Source organism: Dromiciops gliroides, chromosome 3 (genome assembly GCF_019393635.1).
Source record: "Dromiciops gliroides isolate mDroGli1 chromosome 3, mDroGli1.pri, whole genome shotgun sequence".
Taxonomy (NCBI): domain Eukaryota; kingdom Metazoa; phylum Chordata; class Mammalia; order Microbiotheria; family Microbiotheriidae; genus Dromiciops; species Dromiciops gliroides.
Genome location: NC_057863.1, coordinates 583,527,123 through 583,543,116, shown reverse-complemented (window position 1 = coordinate 583,543,116; position 15,994 = coordinate 583,527,123). Strand labels below are relative to the sequence as shown.

The window sequence follows — 15,994 nt, the reverse complement described above, 5'->3', positions numbered from 1 at the left end:
TGGCAAATAAGGAGTCATGTAGACATGGTGACCAAGAAGATAATGTGCTTAGAGATTTTCTTTAGAAAGACTTTTCTGGCAAGTCATGAGGCTCATCTACAAAGAATCTCATGTTTGCATATTTTAACATCTGTTTAAAGACTTCTAGTCATTGGGAACTCACTAACTACCAGGATAGTCCCTTATACTTTGAGATAGATCAAATGATTAGGAACTTAGTGTATTCAGCCAAAATCTGGATAACTTGTAAAAATGCGTACTTAAATATTTCCTTCCTGGGTCACAGAAAATAGACCTACTCTTTCTTTCACATGTCAGGACTTCACATATCTGAAAACACCTAGAGAGCTGACAAGTCTCCCCCTTTCCCCACCTTAATTTTTTTCTTCTCCAGGTAAAACATCCCAACTTCATTTGATTAATCCTCACAGAACATTTTTCTGAATCCCCTCATCAATCTCCACCTTAGGACATGATGCAGTTTCTCAGGTCCTTCCTCAGTAGCTTACTATATCTGACCTCCAGTGTTTGTGAAATCTTACCTCTCATCTGCCTTTCTGGCTTCTGATTTGCTGCTTGCTTTTACCTTTATCTTTTGGATATGAACTGAATTTCATTGTTTTTGATTTTGAACCTTTTTTTGGAGGTGACCTTATGCTCCTCTGTGGCTGTGCTACTCTATCATGTCTGTGGTTAAGCCCATTGACCTGTGGCATTTGCCCTTTTCCTCTATGGCACATTTACACCCTTATTGCATCTCCATACAACATTCCATTTTCGCTATGCTACCAACATACTTGCTGTGTCTAGGGATAACTGAATAATATTATGTTTAGAACATTACTAACCAATGAAATTTTAAAAAACAACAACAACAAAACAACAGCATATATTTGGAAGGGATTTATTTTCATTATACACACATACCTATACATATATTAATAACTAAGTCAACAGGGTTATTTTCAATTGCTGGATGTCAGCCAACTGGAACCAAAGAAAGGGAATAATAAAGAAGGCAAATATATGACCAGGAAAATACTAAATCTTCTCTTCATTGGCCTCAACACTACTATCTCAACTGTTCCACATATTCCATGGCTTGGAGTCTGATGACTTAGCCTCATCACATTTTTTTTTGGTGAGGCAATTGGGGTTGACTTACCCAGGGTCACATAGCTAGTAAGTGTTTAGTGTCTGAGGCCAGATTTGAACTCAGGTACTCCTGAATCCAGGGCTGGTTCTCTATCCACTGTGCCATCTAGCTGCCTGCCTCATCACATTCTTTAGATCTACTCTTATTTGCCAGTCTGTCTGAGATTTAGAAAATTTATTGATTGAAAAGTTTCCAAGGACTAGAAAGAATAGAACTCCCTGACAGAAACGAATTTTTAAATTAAAAATGCACCTTCCTCCCTGTAAGATCAGAGAGTTTATTTGGTAGTCAATCTTGGTCAGACTCAAATATTACTTTCTGAAGGAGAAGAATTGGAATTGGACCTGTTCTCTTATCTCATGTTCTTCCCCTTCTTAAATCTTCTTTCTTTATAACACTTTCTTCATCCTTCTACTTTTTTTCAGGTGGCCAGTGTCTTCCATCCCCTTAAAACTTTCCAGATGGAAATATTGTAATTTAATCTGTTTTATATATCCTTTTCAGGTGGCCAGTGTCTTCCATCCCCTTAAAACTTTCCAGAGGGAAATATTGTAATTTAATCTGTTTTATATCTCCTAAGAACAGTTGACTTTTTAAAGCATAGCTATGGAAAGGATATTTTTATCCCAGCTTAAGGGTTTCCAAGCAGCACTGTTTGGTAAATTACCCTAGAACTAAATCCAAATCTGCCAAATCTGGTTTAATAAAGACAATACAGAAGGACTAGAACCTTCCTATATTATTTTGTTTTGTCTGTCTGTTTGTGTGTTTGTTTTTGTGGGGCGATGGGGGGTTAAGCGACTTGCTCAGTTTCACACAGCTAGTAAGTGGCAAGTGTCTGAGGCTGGATTTGATCTCAGGTCCTCCTGAATCCAGGGTTGGTGCTTTATACACTATGCCACCTAGCTGACCCCAGAACCTTCCTATTTTGAAATAGTCCTGTTTAAAACTTATTCCACTTTTTTAGAAGCAACATTTTGTTCAATCTGAATCACCAGGATTCATTTACCTGAACTGTTGCTGAGCCATGCCAGCCTTATTCTTATGTTTTTCCTTTGCATGTTTGATTATTCTGGCCCCAAAGTATAACTTTTTAGAGATCAAAGAGAAGTTTTTGTCCTACTCTCAGGATGTGTGCAGAGAGGGTCTTAGGACAATTTGTCAACATGGCAAGGGGGCCAATTGTTGGAATCAGGGAACAGTGGCTAATACAAAAATGAATTTTGAAACACAATAAATGAGATTAAAGGTGATCTCATTTTGCTTTGTTGTCCATTTTTGTGTGTGAATATGTTCCTATTTAGTAATAGATTGAGACAAACATTAACAATAAGAGACAATATCAAGTGAATGGACAAATAACCCCTTAGAAGCAAGGGTTCCTATAAACCATCTTTTGAGAAACATTATCAACGTTAAATAATTTTTGTCATCTGCTAATAAAAAGATAACAAACAAACAAACCAAACCCTGGGAAGTATAGAGGTTCCATCCAAGTGAAAAGTGGTCACAAAGCTGGCTGTACACATAAGCTGGATAGCTGCCTTCCTATGTTGGAGAATTCAGGAGTCCCTGGATGAATCTCTCCCTTTTCCACTATTTTTAGTTTACCATTAATAGAGGATGCTGTTTTAAATTCCATAAGTAGAAATCATTATGAAAAGAAAAAATATTTATGCATAAGAGAAAATGGAAGCTCAATTCACATCATCAAAAGGACTAATATTAAATTATTTCCTTAGGGTAGATATTGAAAGAGGGAGAGATAGAACATATGAAAAGTTCAAGTGAGAAATGAAGGGAGGAAAGTCACAATGAGAAAGGGGAGGGAGTGAAGATTAGTTCATAAATTAAAATAAGAATTGTCCTCCTAATTTAGGCATCATACCTGAAACAGTGCTCCCCTGATTTTTACCAGAATTAACTGCTTTATAAATTTTCTAACTTTGACTGAAAAATTAAAAACCCCCAAATCAAAAACAAACAAATGCTTTGCACTTTGAGACCCTTTGAGTTTGCTAGACAGTTATCATCTGGTCTATCTTAGAAGACTAAACATCAGGTCTTTTGAGTTCCAAAGGCATTCAATCTCTTTTTAAGAGGAAGATTCGTTGGAGCCTAATACGAATCTGCTTGGTCTTGATGCTATAAATGATGGGATTCATGAGAGGTGGAAAAAGGATATAGATGTTCCCCATTAGGACATGGACGAGGGGTGAAAGGTGTTTTCCAAACCGATGCACCATTGTAAGACCAATAATGGGGATGTAGAAGACCAGGACAGCACAGATATGGGAGATGCAGGTCTGAAAGGACTTGAGTCTCTCTTCATGGGATGCAATAGCTAAGACTGTATGTAAGATCAGGATATAAGATAGGAAGATGAGGAGGGAGTCTAATAGCAAGGTGCAAATCACTAGAGCCAGAGCATAGAAGCTATTGAAGCGAATGTCAGAGCAAGCCAGCCGGAGCAGGTCTTGGTGTAGACAGAAAGAGTGGGAGAGGATATGGGGGTGGCAGTAATGGAAGAACTTCAGGCGGATGATGACAGGAAGAATTGACAAAGCACTCCTCAACAAAATAATTAACCCAGCTTGAATGACTTTGGTATTTGTCAAAATAGTTGTATATCTAAGAGGATTACAGATTGCAATGAATCGATCAAATGACATGGCAAGAAGGACTCCAGACTCTGTACAGGACAGACCATGAATGAAGTAAGTCTGAGCAATGCAGGCATCCAGGCTGATATCATGACTGAATCCCCAAAGGATCCCCAACACTGTGTGAATGGTAGAGAGTCCTATGCACAGGTCAGTGAAAGCCAGCATAGCTAGAAAGTAGAACATGGGCTCATGAAGACTTGGCTCAGTCCGGATCACATGGATAATCATGCAGTTCCCCAGGAGGACAATAGCATAGATGGAGGAGAAGGGGATAGCAATCCAAGAGTAAAATTGTTCTAAACCTGGAAAGCCAGTGAGGAGGAATGTGGAAGTACTGAGGTTGTGACCAGGAAGAGTCGACATGAGTGAAAGAAGATTTTTCTTGATTGAGGACAGAACCCTCAGTTACATACTAATCCTTAAATGGTTTTGAAAAAAAAGAAAAGGCACTTAGTGACCTTAAGCACCATCATTTCAAAAGTAGGGAGCATTGCTTTGTTTTAGAAATGCAATTATTGGCAAGTCAGGAAATAAGTAATCTAATTGGCTAGATGTGAAATACTCACGATATCAGCAATTCACTTTGTCTAAAGTATTGTTGTCCATAAACCAGGAAAAATAGCACCTGCTCATCTGTATCAACACTTTAGAGGAATTATTTCTCTGTTGCTCTGAGTTAGTCTAGCTTGTCTCCCCAGCATTTTTCAGCTTCACAATTAGTTCTCTTTAATTATAAGAAACCACCTAGAACAAGTCACATAACATGGTTATTGCTGTTCCTTGATGTTCTAGTGAATGGAGGCTAAGGTATATATCTATTCTTCAGGTTCTGTGGTAGGAAGGGACAGATTTGCTAGTACTTATACAGGAAAGAAAATGGTAGTAAGTCCCAAGGGTACCTTCCATCTCCTGAGATGATCAGACTACCACTGAATCCAGAAGATAATGCTACAAAATCCCTATCTTAATTACCACCAGCTCCAAGCTCTGCTGTGGGGGGAATGATGGAGATTATATGCATGTACCTCATATCTTGCCTATGTATCACCCCCTTGACCTTCAGCATGAAGGCCATATGATTATAGGCCCCTGGAACTATTGATATCAAAAAGATTCAATTTGATTGAAAACACTGAGAGATGGGAAGAATGGAAAGAAAATTACATAAAATGATGAGTTGAAACCAAGAATATTGATACACATGATTCCTTTAGCATCTAAAACACCTCTTATAAAATATTAGGCATAATAAAGCTTGTTGACATTTACATAGTGTTTTAAGTCTTAAAAAATACATTAGGAACATAATTCCATTTATTAAGATATAGGTATTGTAGATATAAATATTCCCTTTTACTGATGAGAAGTCAGAGGTTCAGGAAGGTTCAATGATTTGCTCACGATCACAGATATGATAAGTTTAGGTTACATTATTGAAGCCAGGTGTCTCTAGATTTAGGTCTAATAAACTTTCCATTCCATCACTTTTGTTTTGCTATTGACTACTTTCCCTATGATGTTAAGATGCTCAGAGCTAACTCCTGACAATACCTTCGGAGTGAAGCTAGCTGTTCTCTCTGTGGTATTTTTAGGTTATTTCTACCTTTCTAGATATTTTTAGATATTTAAACAATGACCATACATATCCACACAAATATCACAAAGCACAATAACCCTCATGTGCTACCAGTACTTTGAGGGACATGGAAGGCATAAATTCTAGCTATACTGTCTAAATTATTTGAGTGGTCACCAATAAATTATAAGCTTTAGCAAGAGTTAGACTTTTAAGCATTTATTAAGGAGAATAAGAATTTGGTAAAAACAGAGAGAGAAAAGCCTAGATTCATCTATCTATTAAAGGGAGAACTCATTTCTAGCTCTCTTCTCCACCAGAGTCCTCAGGAAGGAGCCTGAGTCAGAGCATCAGCCTCCCCCTTCTTTCTTCCACAAGCCAACTTCACTTCCTGACGCCAAAGAAAGCCACATGGTCCTGCCCTCAGAGGCCCTCTCCTCATGTTGGAGCTTTCCTACAATAAGTCTCCAGCAGGTGGCATCATTCCAATTGTAACAGTCCCCTCTTTTTTTTCTTCAAGAAACGAGGTGTTTTCTTGATGAAACAGTCAAAAATAAAAGAATATAATAGCCTATGCTAACTAACAATATGTTAATAACAATATAGAAAAGGGAGAGAGGAAAGTTTTGTCCAGAGGGGCAGTCCCTAATGAACTGGCTCTTTGACATTGGTTTTGCAAAGGGAGGGCCTCTGCAAAGGGTACATGTTACAGATGGTGTATATTATAACAGAAAGAGAAAAGAAAAACAACAACAACAACAAAACTGTTCATGTAAAGTCTCTGAAAGTCTTTTCTCAGATGTACTCTAGGTGTAGTCGTGGAATGGAAGTCTTTTCAGGGGTTGATGTGTGGATGCTGGTAATCAGCCAGGAAAATTTCCTACAAAATTGAGCTTAACACAACTTTAAAATAGCTTGGTCAATAATCAAATCAAACAATGAGAGTTCTCAAAAAACATGTCTAAGGGAATTCATAATCTTAGTTGTAATACATGAAACATATAATTAAAACAAAAATGGAAACATTCTCTAAAACTTAATATTACTATAGTCCCCCATTATGGAAGGTAAATTGAGAAGACAATTGCTGTGGTATTAATTTTAAAAAATAATTTTTATCTTTGTTTCATCACTTTTTGCATCATCTGCCTAATTATCCTCATGCCATTATGAGAAATTAAAGAATCTAATATAATTGGTAACAGATGTCAAGGCCAAATTCAGCACTGTATTTATCATGACATCTGAGATAATTATGGGGGTTACCATAAAAGAATAGAGAAATGATGGGATATGAGCATTCCCACACTTGAGCAATATATAGTGCCCATGCAGTATGCCAGGCTTAAAATAGGTGGATGGAATATATGTCCATGCCACAAAACATATTGGAAGAAACTGAGTCACACTTAAACAGATGCATGGGATTAAAACATCCATGGCATCAGGCGTATAGGAGGGAGCATAGAAGCCAGGTGTAGAATGAGATGGATGGGATCAATACTTCCAGCCATCTGTACAGTATTGTGGGGAAAAAATTAAACCAAGAGAAACTAACCTAAACGTTTGTCAAAAGCCATTCCCTCAGCCATACCTTGACTTCATGCGTGTCTCCCCTCATGTGACAGTTCAATGTATGCTCTTGCATGTATTCCTCTTGTGTTTGGATGGCATCTTGGCCAACTGGCATCTGATAACTCAGGGTAAAGGCAATTAATATCTTAAATGATAAATTCCCATAATCCAAGTCTCATTTGGATTTAAAAATTGAGGATAATAAATGATTGCAAAAAAATGTGAATACATCTTGACTCAGAATATAATATATAATTATGCAACAATTTAAAATAATACCTTTTTTACTTAGTATATAATTACTTTTGTCAAAAATTGGAACATATTTAAATACAAGATAAAGCACACCACAATCTCAAAGAAAACTATTAAAAAAAAAAACTTTTACAAATGTTCCCCTCTTTTTTGGGGGGAATATGCTTATCAATAACAATACTTCTAGAATCAATTTACACTTGCCATGGAAACCAATTTGCCAGGGAAATGCTTTATAGCATTCGATCAAATAATCAGTCCAGAGGAAAAAATAACAAAAACAAACAACTCAGAATATGGGAGTACAATACTCTCAGAATTAACATTGTATTATGAAATAAAAACCATCTTGCATTGTTTCAAAATTAGATAGATGAATGAATAAAAGAAAATACACATGGAAGAATAAAAGACAATTAAATTCAAACTAGGGAAATCTAAATGAATATGAACTTAACATTAATAAGAGTATTACAAAATATAAACTTGATCACATGACTATAAAAAGCTTTTACAAATATTCTCCTTGTTTTAAAAACTAAGTATAAAACACAATCTCAAAAGCATGAAAATCTCTATGAAAATAAACCCATACCATTAATTTCAAAATGCAGATGTAATAGCATAGAAATCCTATGTAACCTCTGAACTGACATAAATACTCTAAGTGAATTTAGAACACTTTTGATTCTGATATCTAAAATCCCCAATATTCATATCAATACCTTGCTGCTTCTACATTTCTGTAAAATATGTACACTTCCATGGCAAAAGAAGGGGAGTTTTGAACTATGATGATGATTGTCATATTTATTCAGCTTAATTTTGTCTTCTTTAACCCCTCTATATTGTCTGTCAGTCCATTTATAATACAAGTGCTTTATAAGGTTACTAATTAAAGACAAAAGCAGATTAACAAAATTATGAACAAAACAAGCATATCTGGAACTTAAAGGGTTATCTAAGGTCAAGTCAGAAGCACTGGAAGGCTGGGAAAAGGCTAAGCCTGAAGCTGCCAATTCAGGTAGAGAAAGCTACACGTGGGCATTAGATCTCTGGACTTCCCTGGCAGGGGAATTAAGGAGATAAGGGGGAGGAGGTGGGGTCCTCTGGAGAGGATGGGAGGGACCAGGGCAACTCGAATCAGACTTCATTTTGAACTCAGAACTGGTTTCTCCTTCCCCCACTTCTAGGGGACTAAAGGGTTCTAGAGAAGCCTCCAGACATGCAAAATTAGAGCAACAATTAGTGTTAGAATTTGGAAAAGCTGAAGAAGTCAGAGGTTTCTTTGAAAAAGCATGGCTGGGAGAGGGGGAGATATTTATATTCCCTTGTGTGAGCACCTTGCTGGCTCTTCTAACAAAAATAAAAATAGAAAATCCACAAAAACAAAGCATTAACATGTTCTTATCCCCCATTTGTCTGGTTAACAGGGAGTTGAAAAAGCCCATTTGAAAATTTAAAGTAGAAAAAACAGTTGGTACATAAGAGTTTAAAGGGATGGGGTAGGGGAAATTTCTTATCTAACTGGAAGATCAGAAGACTGAGGTTCAGCTTTCCTCTATGTGGTGAGCCATCTGTAAGGGCTAAAATTTTAGCTATACTTTCTAAAATATCTAATGAGTGGTTGCCAATAAATTATAAGCTTTAGCAAGAGAGACTTTTAAGCACTTATTAAGGAGAATAAGAATTTGGTAAAGAGAGATAGAAAGGCCTAGATTCATCTGTCTATTAAAGGGAGAGTGTATTTCTAGCTCCCTTCTCCACCAGAGTCCTCAGGAAAGAGCCTGAGTCAGAGTGCCAGCCTCCCCCTTCTTCCTTCCACAAGCCAACATCACTTCCTGACGCCAAAGAAAGCCACATGGTCCTGCCCTCAGAGGCCCTCTCCTCATGTTGGAGCTTTCCTATAGTTAGTCTCCAGCAGGTGGTGTCATTTAAATCACTACAGACACAAGATCAAAAGGGGAGACTGGAGAAAATTGAAGAAAGGCCACAATACTGATTTTTCAATATTTGTTAACCCATGATAGCTTACTTAAAAAATCCTTAGGGGCAGCTAGGTCATGCAGTGGATAAAGCACTGATCCTGGATTCAGGAGGACCTGAGTTCAAATCCATCCTCAGACACTTGACACTTAATAGCTGTGTGACCCTGGGAAAGTCACTTAACCCCAATTGCCTCACAGAAAAAAAATCTTTAGAGTGAAACAAAGGATCATAGTTATTTTTGTTTCCCAAGAAGTAAGGAACTTGGACATAAAATAATTCAAACATGTCATTTTGAAGATGGGGAAACTGAAGCTCAAGAGGAATAAACATCTGGCTTGATGTCACATTGGTAGTAACATGAAAGACTCAAGCCTAGGTTATTCTGACTTCAAGTTCCATGTATTAATTCATATATATATATATATATATATATATATATATATATATATATATATATATAAACATAAAGACCTGAATACCCAAGAAAACTTAATTATTCATGTATTTCTGCATATGGGGGGGTAGAGTTATAGTTAGCCTCTTGACATCTGGGAGAAAAATACTCAGGAAATGTTGAGAACTAAGCAGCTTATGATATGTCCAATTATGACTCATCACAAAAATCTCCATATGCCTTCAAAGGTTATCTATTCCTTTGATTCTTTTTTTTTATGAGATATTTTATTTTTTCCGTTACATGTAAAGATAGTTCTCAACTTTTGTTTATACATGCTTTACAATTTCAGATTTTTCTCCCTCCCTCCCCTCCCTCCCCCCCTCCCCTAGACAGCAGGTAATCTGATATGGGTTATATCTATATATCTCTATACATAAACATATATATATATATACATATACATATAGATATATATATACACACACATATATATACACATAATAACATTAATCCTATTTCTGCATTAATCCTGTTACAAGAGAAAGAATCAGAGCAGTGATGCAAAACCTCAAAATAGAAAAAAAAAACAACAGCACCCAAAACAAAAGAAATAATATGGTTCAATCAGCATCTATACTCCACAGTTCTTTCTTTCTTTTTTTTTCATGGATTTGGAGATCCTCTTCTATCATGAGTTCCCTGGAACTCTTCTGTACCATTGCATTGGTGAGAAGAATATAGTCCATCACAGTAGGTCAACCCTCAATGTTGATGATACTGTGTACAATGTTCTTCTGGTTCTGCTCATCTCACTCATCATCAGCTCACGTAAGACCCTCCAGGTTTCTCTGAACTCTTCCTGCTCATCATTTCTTACAGCACAATAGTATTCCATTGTATTCATATACCACAACTTGTCCAGCCATTCCCCAATTGATGGGCACCCCCTCAACTTCCAATTCTTTGCCACCACGTAAAGAGCAGCTATAAATATTTTTGTACATGTGGGTCCCTTTCCCCCTTCCATGATTTCTTTGGGCAAAAGACCTAAAAGTGGGATTGCTGGGTCAAAGGGTATGCACAGCTTTATCGCCCTTTGGGCATAATTCCAAATTGCTCTCCAGAATGGTTGGATCAGCTCACAGCTCCACCAACAATGCATTAGTGTTCCAATTTTCCCACAGCCTCTCCAACATTTATTAACTTCCTTTTTTGTCATTTTAGCCAATCTGATAGGTGTCAGGTGGTACCTCAGAGTTGTTTTAATTTGCATCTCTCTAATCATTAGAGATTTAGAGCATTTTTTCATATGGGAATAGATAGCTTTGGTTTCTTCATCAGAAAACTGCCTGTTCATATCCTTTGACCATTTCTCAATTGGGGAATGACTTGGATTCTTATAAATTTGATTTAATTCCTTATATATTTTAGAGATGAGGCCTTTATCAGAAGCACTGGCCTCAAAAATTGTTTCCCAGCTTTCTGCCTCCCTTCCAATTTTGGATGCATTGCTTCTGTTTGTACAAAAATTTTTTAATTTAATATAATCAAAATCATCCACTTTGCATTTTATAATATACTCTATCTCATGTTTGGTCAAAAACTGTTCTCCTTTCCAAAGATCTGATAGGTACACTATTCCTTTCTCTCCTAATTTACCTATGGTATCACCTCTTATGTCTAAATCATGTATCCATTTTGACCTTATTTTAGTATAAGGTGTAAGATGTTGGTCTAAGCCTAATTTCTGCCAAACTATCTTCCAGTTTTCCCAGCAGTTTTTGTCAAATACTGAGTTCCTATCACAGAAGCTGGAGTCTTTGGGTTTATCAAACACTACATTACTAGTGTCATTTACTACTGCATTTCCTGAGCCTAGCCTATTCCATTGATCTACCACTCTATTTTTTAGCCAGTACCAGATAGTTTTGATGACTGCCGCTTTATAGTAAAGCTCCAGGTTTGGTACCGCTAACCCACCTTCCTGTGAATTTTTTTTCATTATTTCCCTGGATATTCTTGATTTTTTGTTTTTCCAGATGAATTTTGTTATTATTTTTTCTAGCTGTATAAAATAATTTTTAGGTAGCCTGATTGGTATGGCACTGAATAAGTAAATTAATTTAGGCAGTATTGTCATTTTTACTATATTAGCTCTGCCTATCCATGAGCAATTGATATCTTTCCAATTATTTAGATCTGATTTGATTTGTGTGAAGAGTGTTTGGTAGTTGTGTTCATAGAGTTCCTGGGTTTGTCTTGGCAAGTAGACTCCCAAGTATTTTATATTACCTACTGTTACTTTAAATAGAATTTCTCTTTCTATCTCTTGCTGCTGGACTTTGTTGGTCATGTATAGAAATGCTGATGATTTATGTGGATTTATTTTATATCCTGCTACTTTGCTAAAGTTGTTAATTGTTTCAAGTAATTTTTGACTTGATTCTCGAGGATTCCTTAAGTATACCATCATATCATCTGCAAAGAGTGATAGTTTTGTTTTCTCCTTGCCTATTCTAATTCCTTTAATTCCTTTCTCTTCTCTGATTGCTAAAGCTAACATTTCTAGAACAATATTAAATAATAGGGGTGATAATGGACATCCCTGTTTCACCCCTGATCTTATTGGGAAGGCCTCTAATTTATCTCCATTGCATATAATACTTGCTGATGGCTTTAGGTAGATACTGTTTATTATTCTAAGGAAAGCTCCCCCTATTCCTAAACTCTCTAGTGTTTTTATTAGGAATGGGTGCTGTACTTTGTCAAAAGCTTTCTCTGCATCTATAGAGATAATCATATGATTTTGGTTGGTTTTCTTATAGATGTGGTTGATTATGTTAAGAGTTTTCCTAATGTTGAACCAGCCCTGCATTCCTGGTATAAATCCCACCTGGTCATAGTGTATTATCCTGGTGATCACTTGCTGTAATCTCCTTGCTAATATCTTATTTAAGATTTTAGCATCAATATTCATTAGGGAAATTGGTCTATAATTTTCTTTCTCTGTTTTTGCTTTGCCTGGTTTTGGTATCACCACCATATTTGTGTCATAAAACGAATTTGGTAGAACTCCTTCTTCACCTATTTTTCCAAATAATTTGTATAATATTGGAATTAATTTAAATGTTTGGTAAAATTCACCCGTAAACCCATCTGGCCCTGGGGATTTTTTCTTAGGGAGTTCATTAATAGCTTGTTCAATTTCTTTTTCTAATATGGGTTTATTTAAGGATTTTATTTCCTCTTCAGTTAACCTGGGCAGTTTGTATTTTTGTAAATATTCATCCATTTCATTTAGATTGTCAAATTTATTGGCATACAGTTGGGCAAAATATTTCCTAATTATTGCTTTAATTTCCACTTCATTGGTGGTAACATCACCCTTTTCATTTTTGATACTGGTAATTTGGTTTTCTTCTTTCTTTTTTTTAATCAAATTAACCAATATTTTATCTATTTTATTGGTTTTTTCATAAAACCAGCTCTTAGTTTTATTGATTAATTCTATAGTTTTTTTGCTTTCAATCTTATTGATTCCTCCTTTAATTTTCAGGATCTCTAATTTAGTGTCTAATTGGGGATTTCTAATTTGTTCTTTTTCTAGCTTTTTAAGTTGCATGCCCAATTCATTAATCTCCTCTTTCGCTTTCTTATTCATGTAAGCATTTAGAGCTATAAATTTCCCCCTAAGCACTGCTTTGGCTGCATCCCATAGATTTTGGTATGTTGTCTCATTATTGTCATTCTCTTGGATATAGTTATTGATTGTTTCTATGATTTCTTGTTTGGCCCATTCATTCTTTAGAATGAAATTATTTAGTTTCCAATTGATTTTCATTCTACTTTTCCCTGGCTCTTTCTTACATGTAAGTTTTATTGCATCATGATCTGAGAAGGATGCATTTACTATTTCTGCCTTTCTACATTTGACTATGATGTTTTTGTGCCCTAATACATGGTCAATTTTTGAAAATGTGCCATGTACTGCTGAGAAAAAGGTATATTCCTTTCTATCCCCATTCAATTTTCTCCAGACATCTATCATGTCTAACTTTTCTAGTAATCTATTCACCTCTTTCACTTCTTTCTTATTTATTTTTTGGCTAGATTTATCTAATTCTGAGAGGGGGAGATTCAGATCCCCCACTAGTATAGTATTACTATCTAATTCCTCTTGTAACTCATTTAACTTCTCCTCTAAGAACTTGGATGCTATACCACTTGGCGCATACATATTCAATATTGATATTACTTCATTATCTATAGTACCTTTAAGTAAGATGTAATTTCCTTCCTTATCTCTTTTAATGAGATCTATTTTTGCCTGCACTTTGTCTGAGATAAGGATTGCTACCCCTGCCTTTTTTACTTTAGCTGAGGCATAATATATTCTGCTCCAGCCTTTTACCTTTACTCTGTGTGTATCTCTCTGCTTCAAATGTGTTTCTTGTAAACAGCATATTGTAGGGTTCTGGTTTTTAATCCACTCTGCAATTCGCTTCCGTTTTATAGCAGAGTTCATCCCATTCACATTTACAGTTATTATTACTGACTGTCTATTCCCCTCCATTCTATTTACCCCCTTTGTACTTTTCCCCCCTTCTTTCACCCTATTCCTCCTCACCGACGTTTTACTTCTTACCCCTGCCTCCCCCGATCTGCCCTCCCTTTTTATCACCCCCCTCTCTTTTCTTTACCCTTTTCTCCCTTGCTTTTGTCCTCCCTTCTATCAGTCCCCCCCTTTCCCTTCCCCTTTTGTTTCCCTAAAGAATGAGTTAAGTTTCTTTATCCCAATGAACGTATATGTTATTCCCTCTTTGAGTCAAATCTAATGAGAATAGGGTTGAAACCATGTTCCCCCCTCCTTTCTTTCCCTCTATTTTAATAGGTTTTTTTCCACCTCTTCATATGATATAATTCATCCCATTCCACCTCCCCTTTCCTCTCCTCCCCATAGACTCCCTTTTTATCCCCTTAATTCTTTTGTATCATCACATCAAAGACAATTTATATTTATACCCTCTATATAAAGTCCTTCTCTCTGCCCAAATACATTTACAGTTCTTAAGAGTTATGAGTATTATCTTCCTGTGTAGGGATATAAACAGTTTAACCTAATAGGGTAACTTTTTTTTCCCCTCTGTTTACCTTTTTAAACTTCTCTTGAGTCTTGTATGTTGAGATCAAATTTTCTATTCAGTTCTGGTCTTTTCACCAGGAAAGATTGAAAGTCCCCAATGTCATTAAATGTCCATCTTTTCCCCTGAAAGAAAATGCACATTTTTTCTGGGTAATAGATTCTCGGCTGCAATCCAATCTCCTTTGCCTTCCAGAATATCATATTCCAAGCCTTGCAGTCCCTTAATGTTGAAGCTGCCAGGTCCTGAGCAATCCTGACTGTGGCTCCATGATATTTACATTGCTTCTTTCTGGCTGCTTGGAGTATTTTCTCCTTCACCTGATAATTATGGAATTTGGCTACAATATTCCTTGGAGTTTTCCTTTTGGGGTCTCTTTCAGGAGGTGATCGATGGATTCTTTCAATGATGATTTTATCCTCTGATTCTATGATATCAGGGCAGTTCTCCTTAATAATTTCCTGGAACATGGTATCTAGATTCTTTTTCTGGTCATGGCTTTCAGGCAGTCCAATGATTCTCAAATTGTCTCTCCTCGATCTGTTTTCCAGATCAGTTGTCTTTCCAATGAGGTATTTCACATTTTCTTCTATTTTTTCATTTTTTTTATTCTGCTTGACTGATTCTTGGTGTCTCATGGATTCCTTTTCTTCCAACTGTCCCACTTTAATTTTAAGGCATTGTTTTCTTCAGTGAGATTATGCACCTTTTTTTCCATTTGGCTAAGTGAATTTTTTAAGGTATTGTTTTCTTCAGTGAGATTATGCACCTTTTTTTCCATTTGGCTAAGTGAATTTTTTAAGGTATTGTTTTCTTCAGTGAGATTATGCAGCTTTTTTTCCATTTGGCCAAATGAATTTTTTAAGGCTTTGTTTTCTTCAGCTTCCTTTTCCAAGCTGCTGATTCTTTTTTCATAGTTTTTTTGTTTTGCTTTCATTTCTCTCCCCATTTTTTCTTCTACCTCTTGCAATTGATTTTTAAAATCCTTTTTGAGCTCTTCCAGGAAGGCTTTTTGTTCTTGCGACCAATTCACCTTCCCTTGTGAGGCTTCAGATGTAGCCAATTTGAGGCTATTGTCCTCATCTGAGTTTGTGTTGGCTTCTTCCCTATTGATACAGAAGCTCTCAATGGAGAGGGCTCTTTTTTGCTTCTTACTCATTATTGCAGCTTATTTATTTATTCTTTAAGTTGAGGTCTGCTCTGGGGGCACCAGGGTCCCTGTTTTGGGCTTCTTGTGCA

At 36.3% G+C, this 15,994-nt stretch overlaps 1 protein-coding gene across 1 annotated transcript; it reads right to left on the bottom strand.

Moving 5' to 3' along the window:
• Positions 1–3,240: 3,240 nt before the first annotated feature.
• Positions 3,241–5,811, bottom strand: LOC122748057 (olfactory receptor 51V1-like). The gene is made up of 2 exons (XM_043993787.1): positions 5,795–5,811; positions 3,241–4,156 (listed from the first exon to the last, which is right to left on the bottom strand). Exons 1-2 carry the CDS (start codon positions 5,809–5,811, stop codon positions 3,241–3,243), a joined length of 933 nt encoding a protein of 310 aa, XP_043849722.1.
• Positions 5,812–15,994: the final 10,183 nt, after the last annotated feature.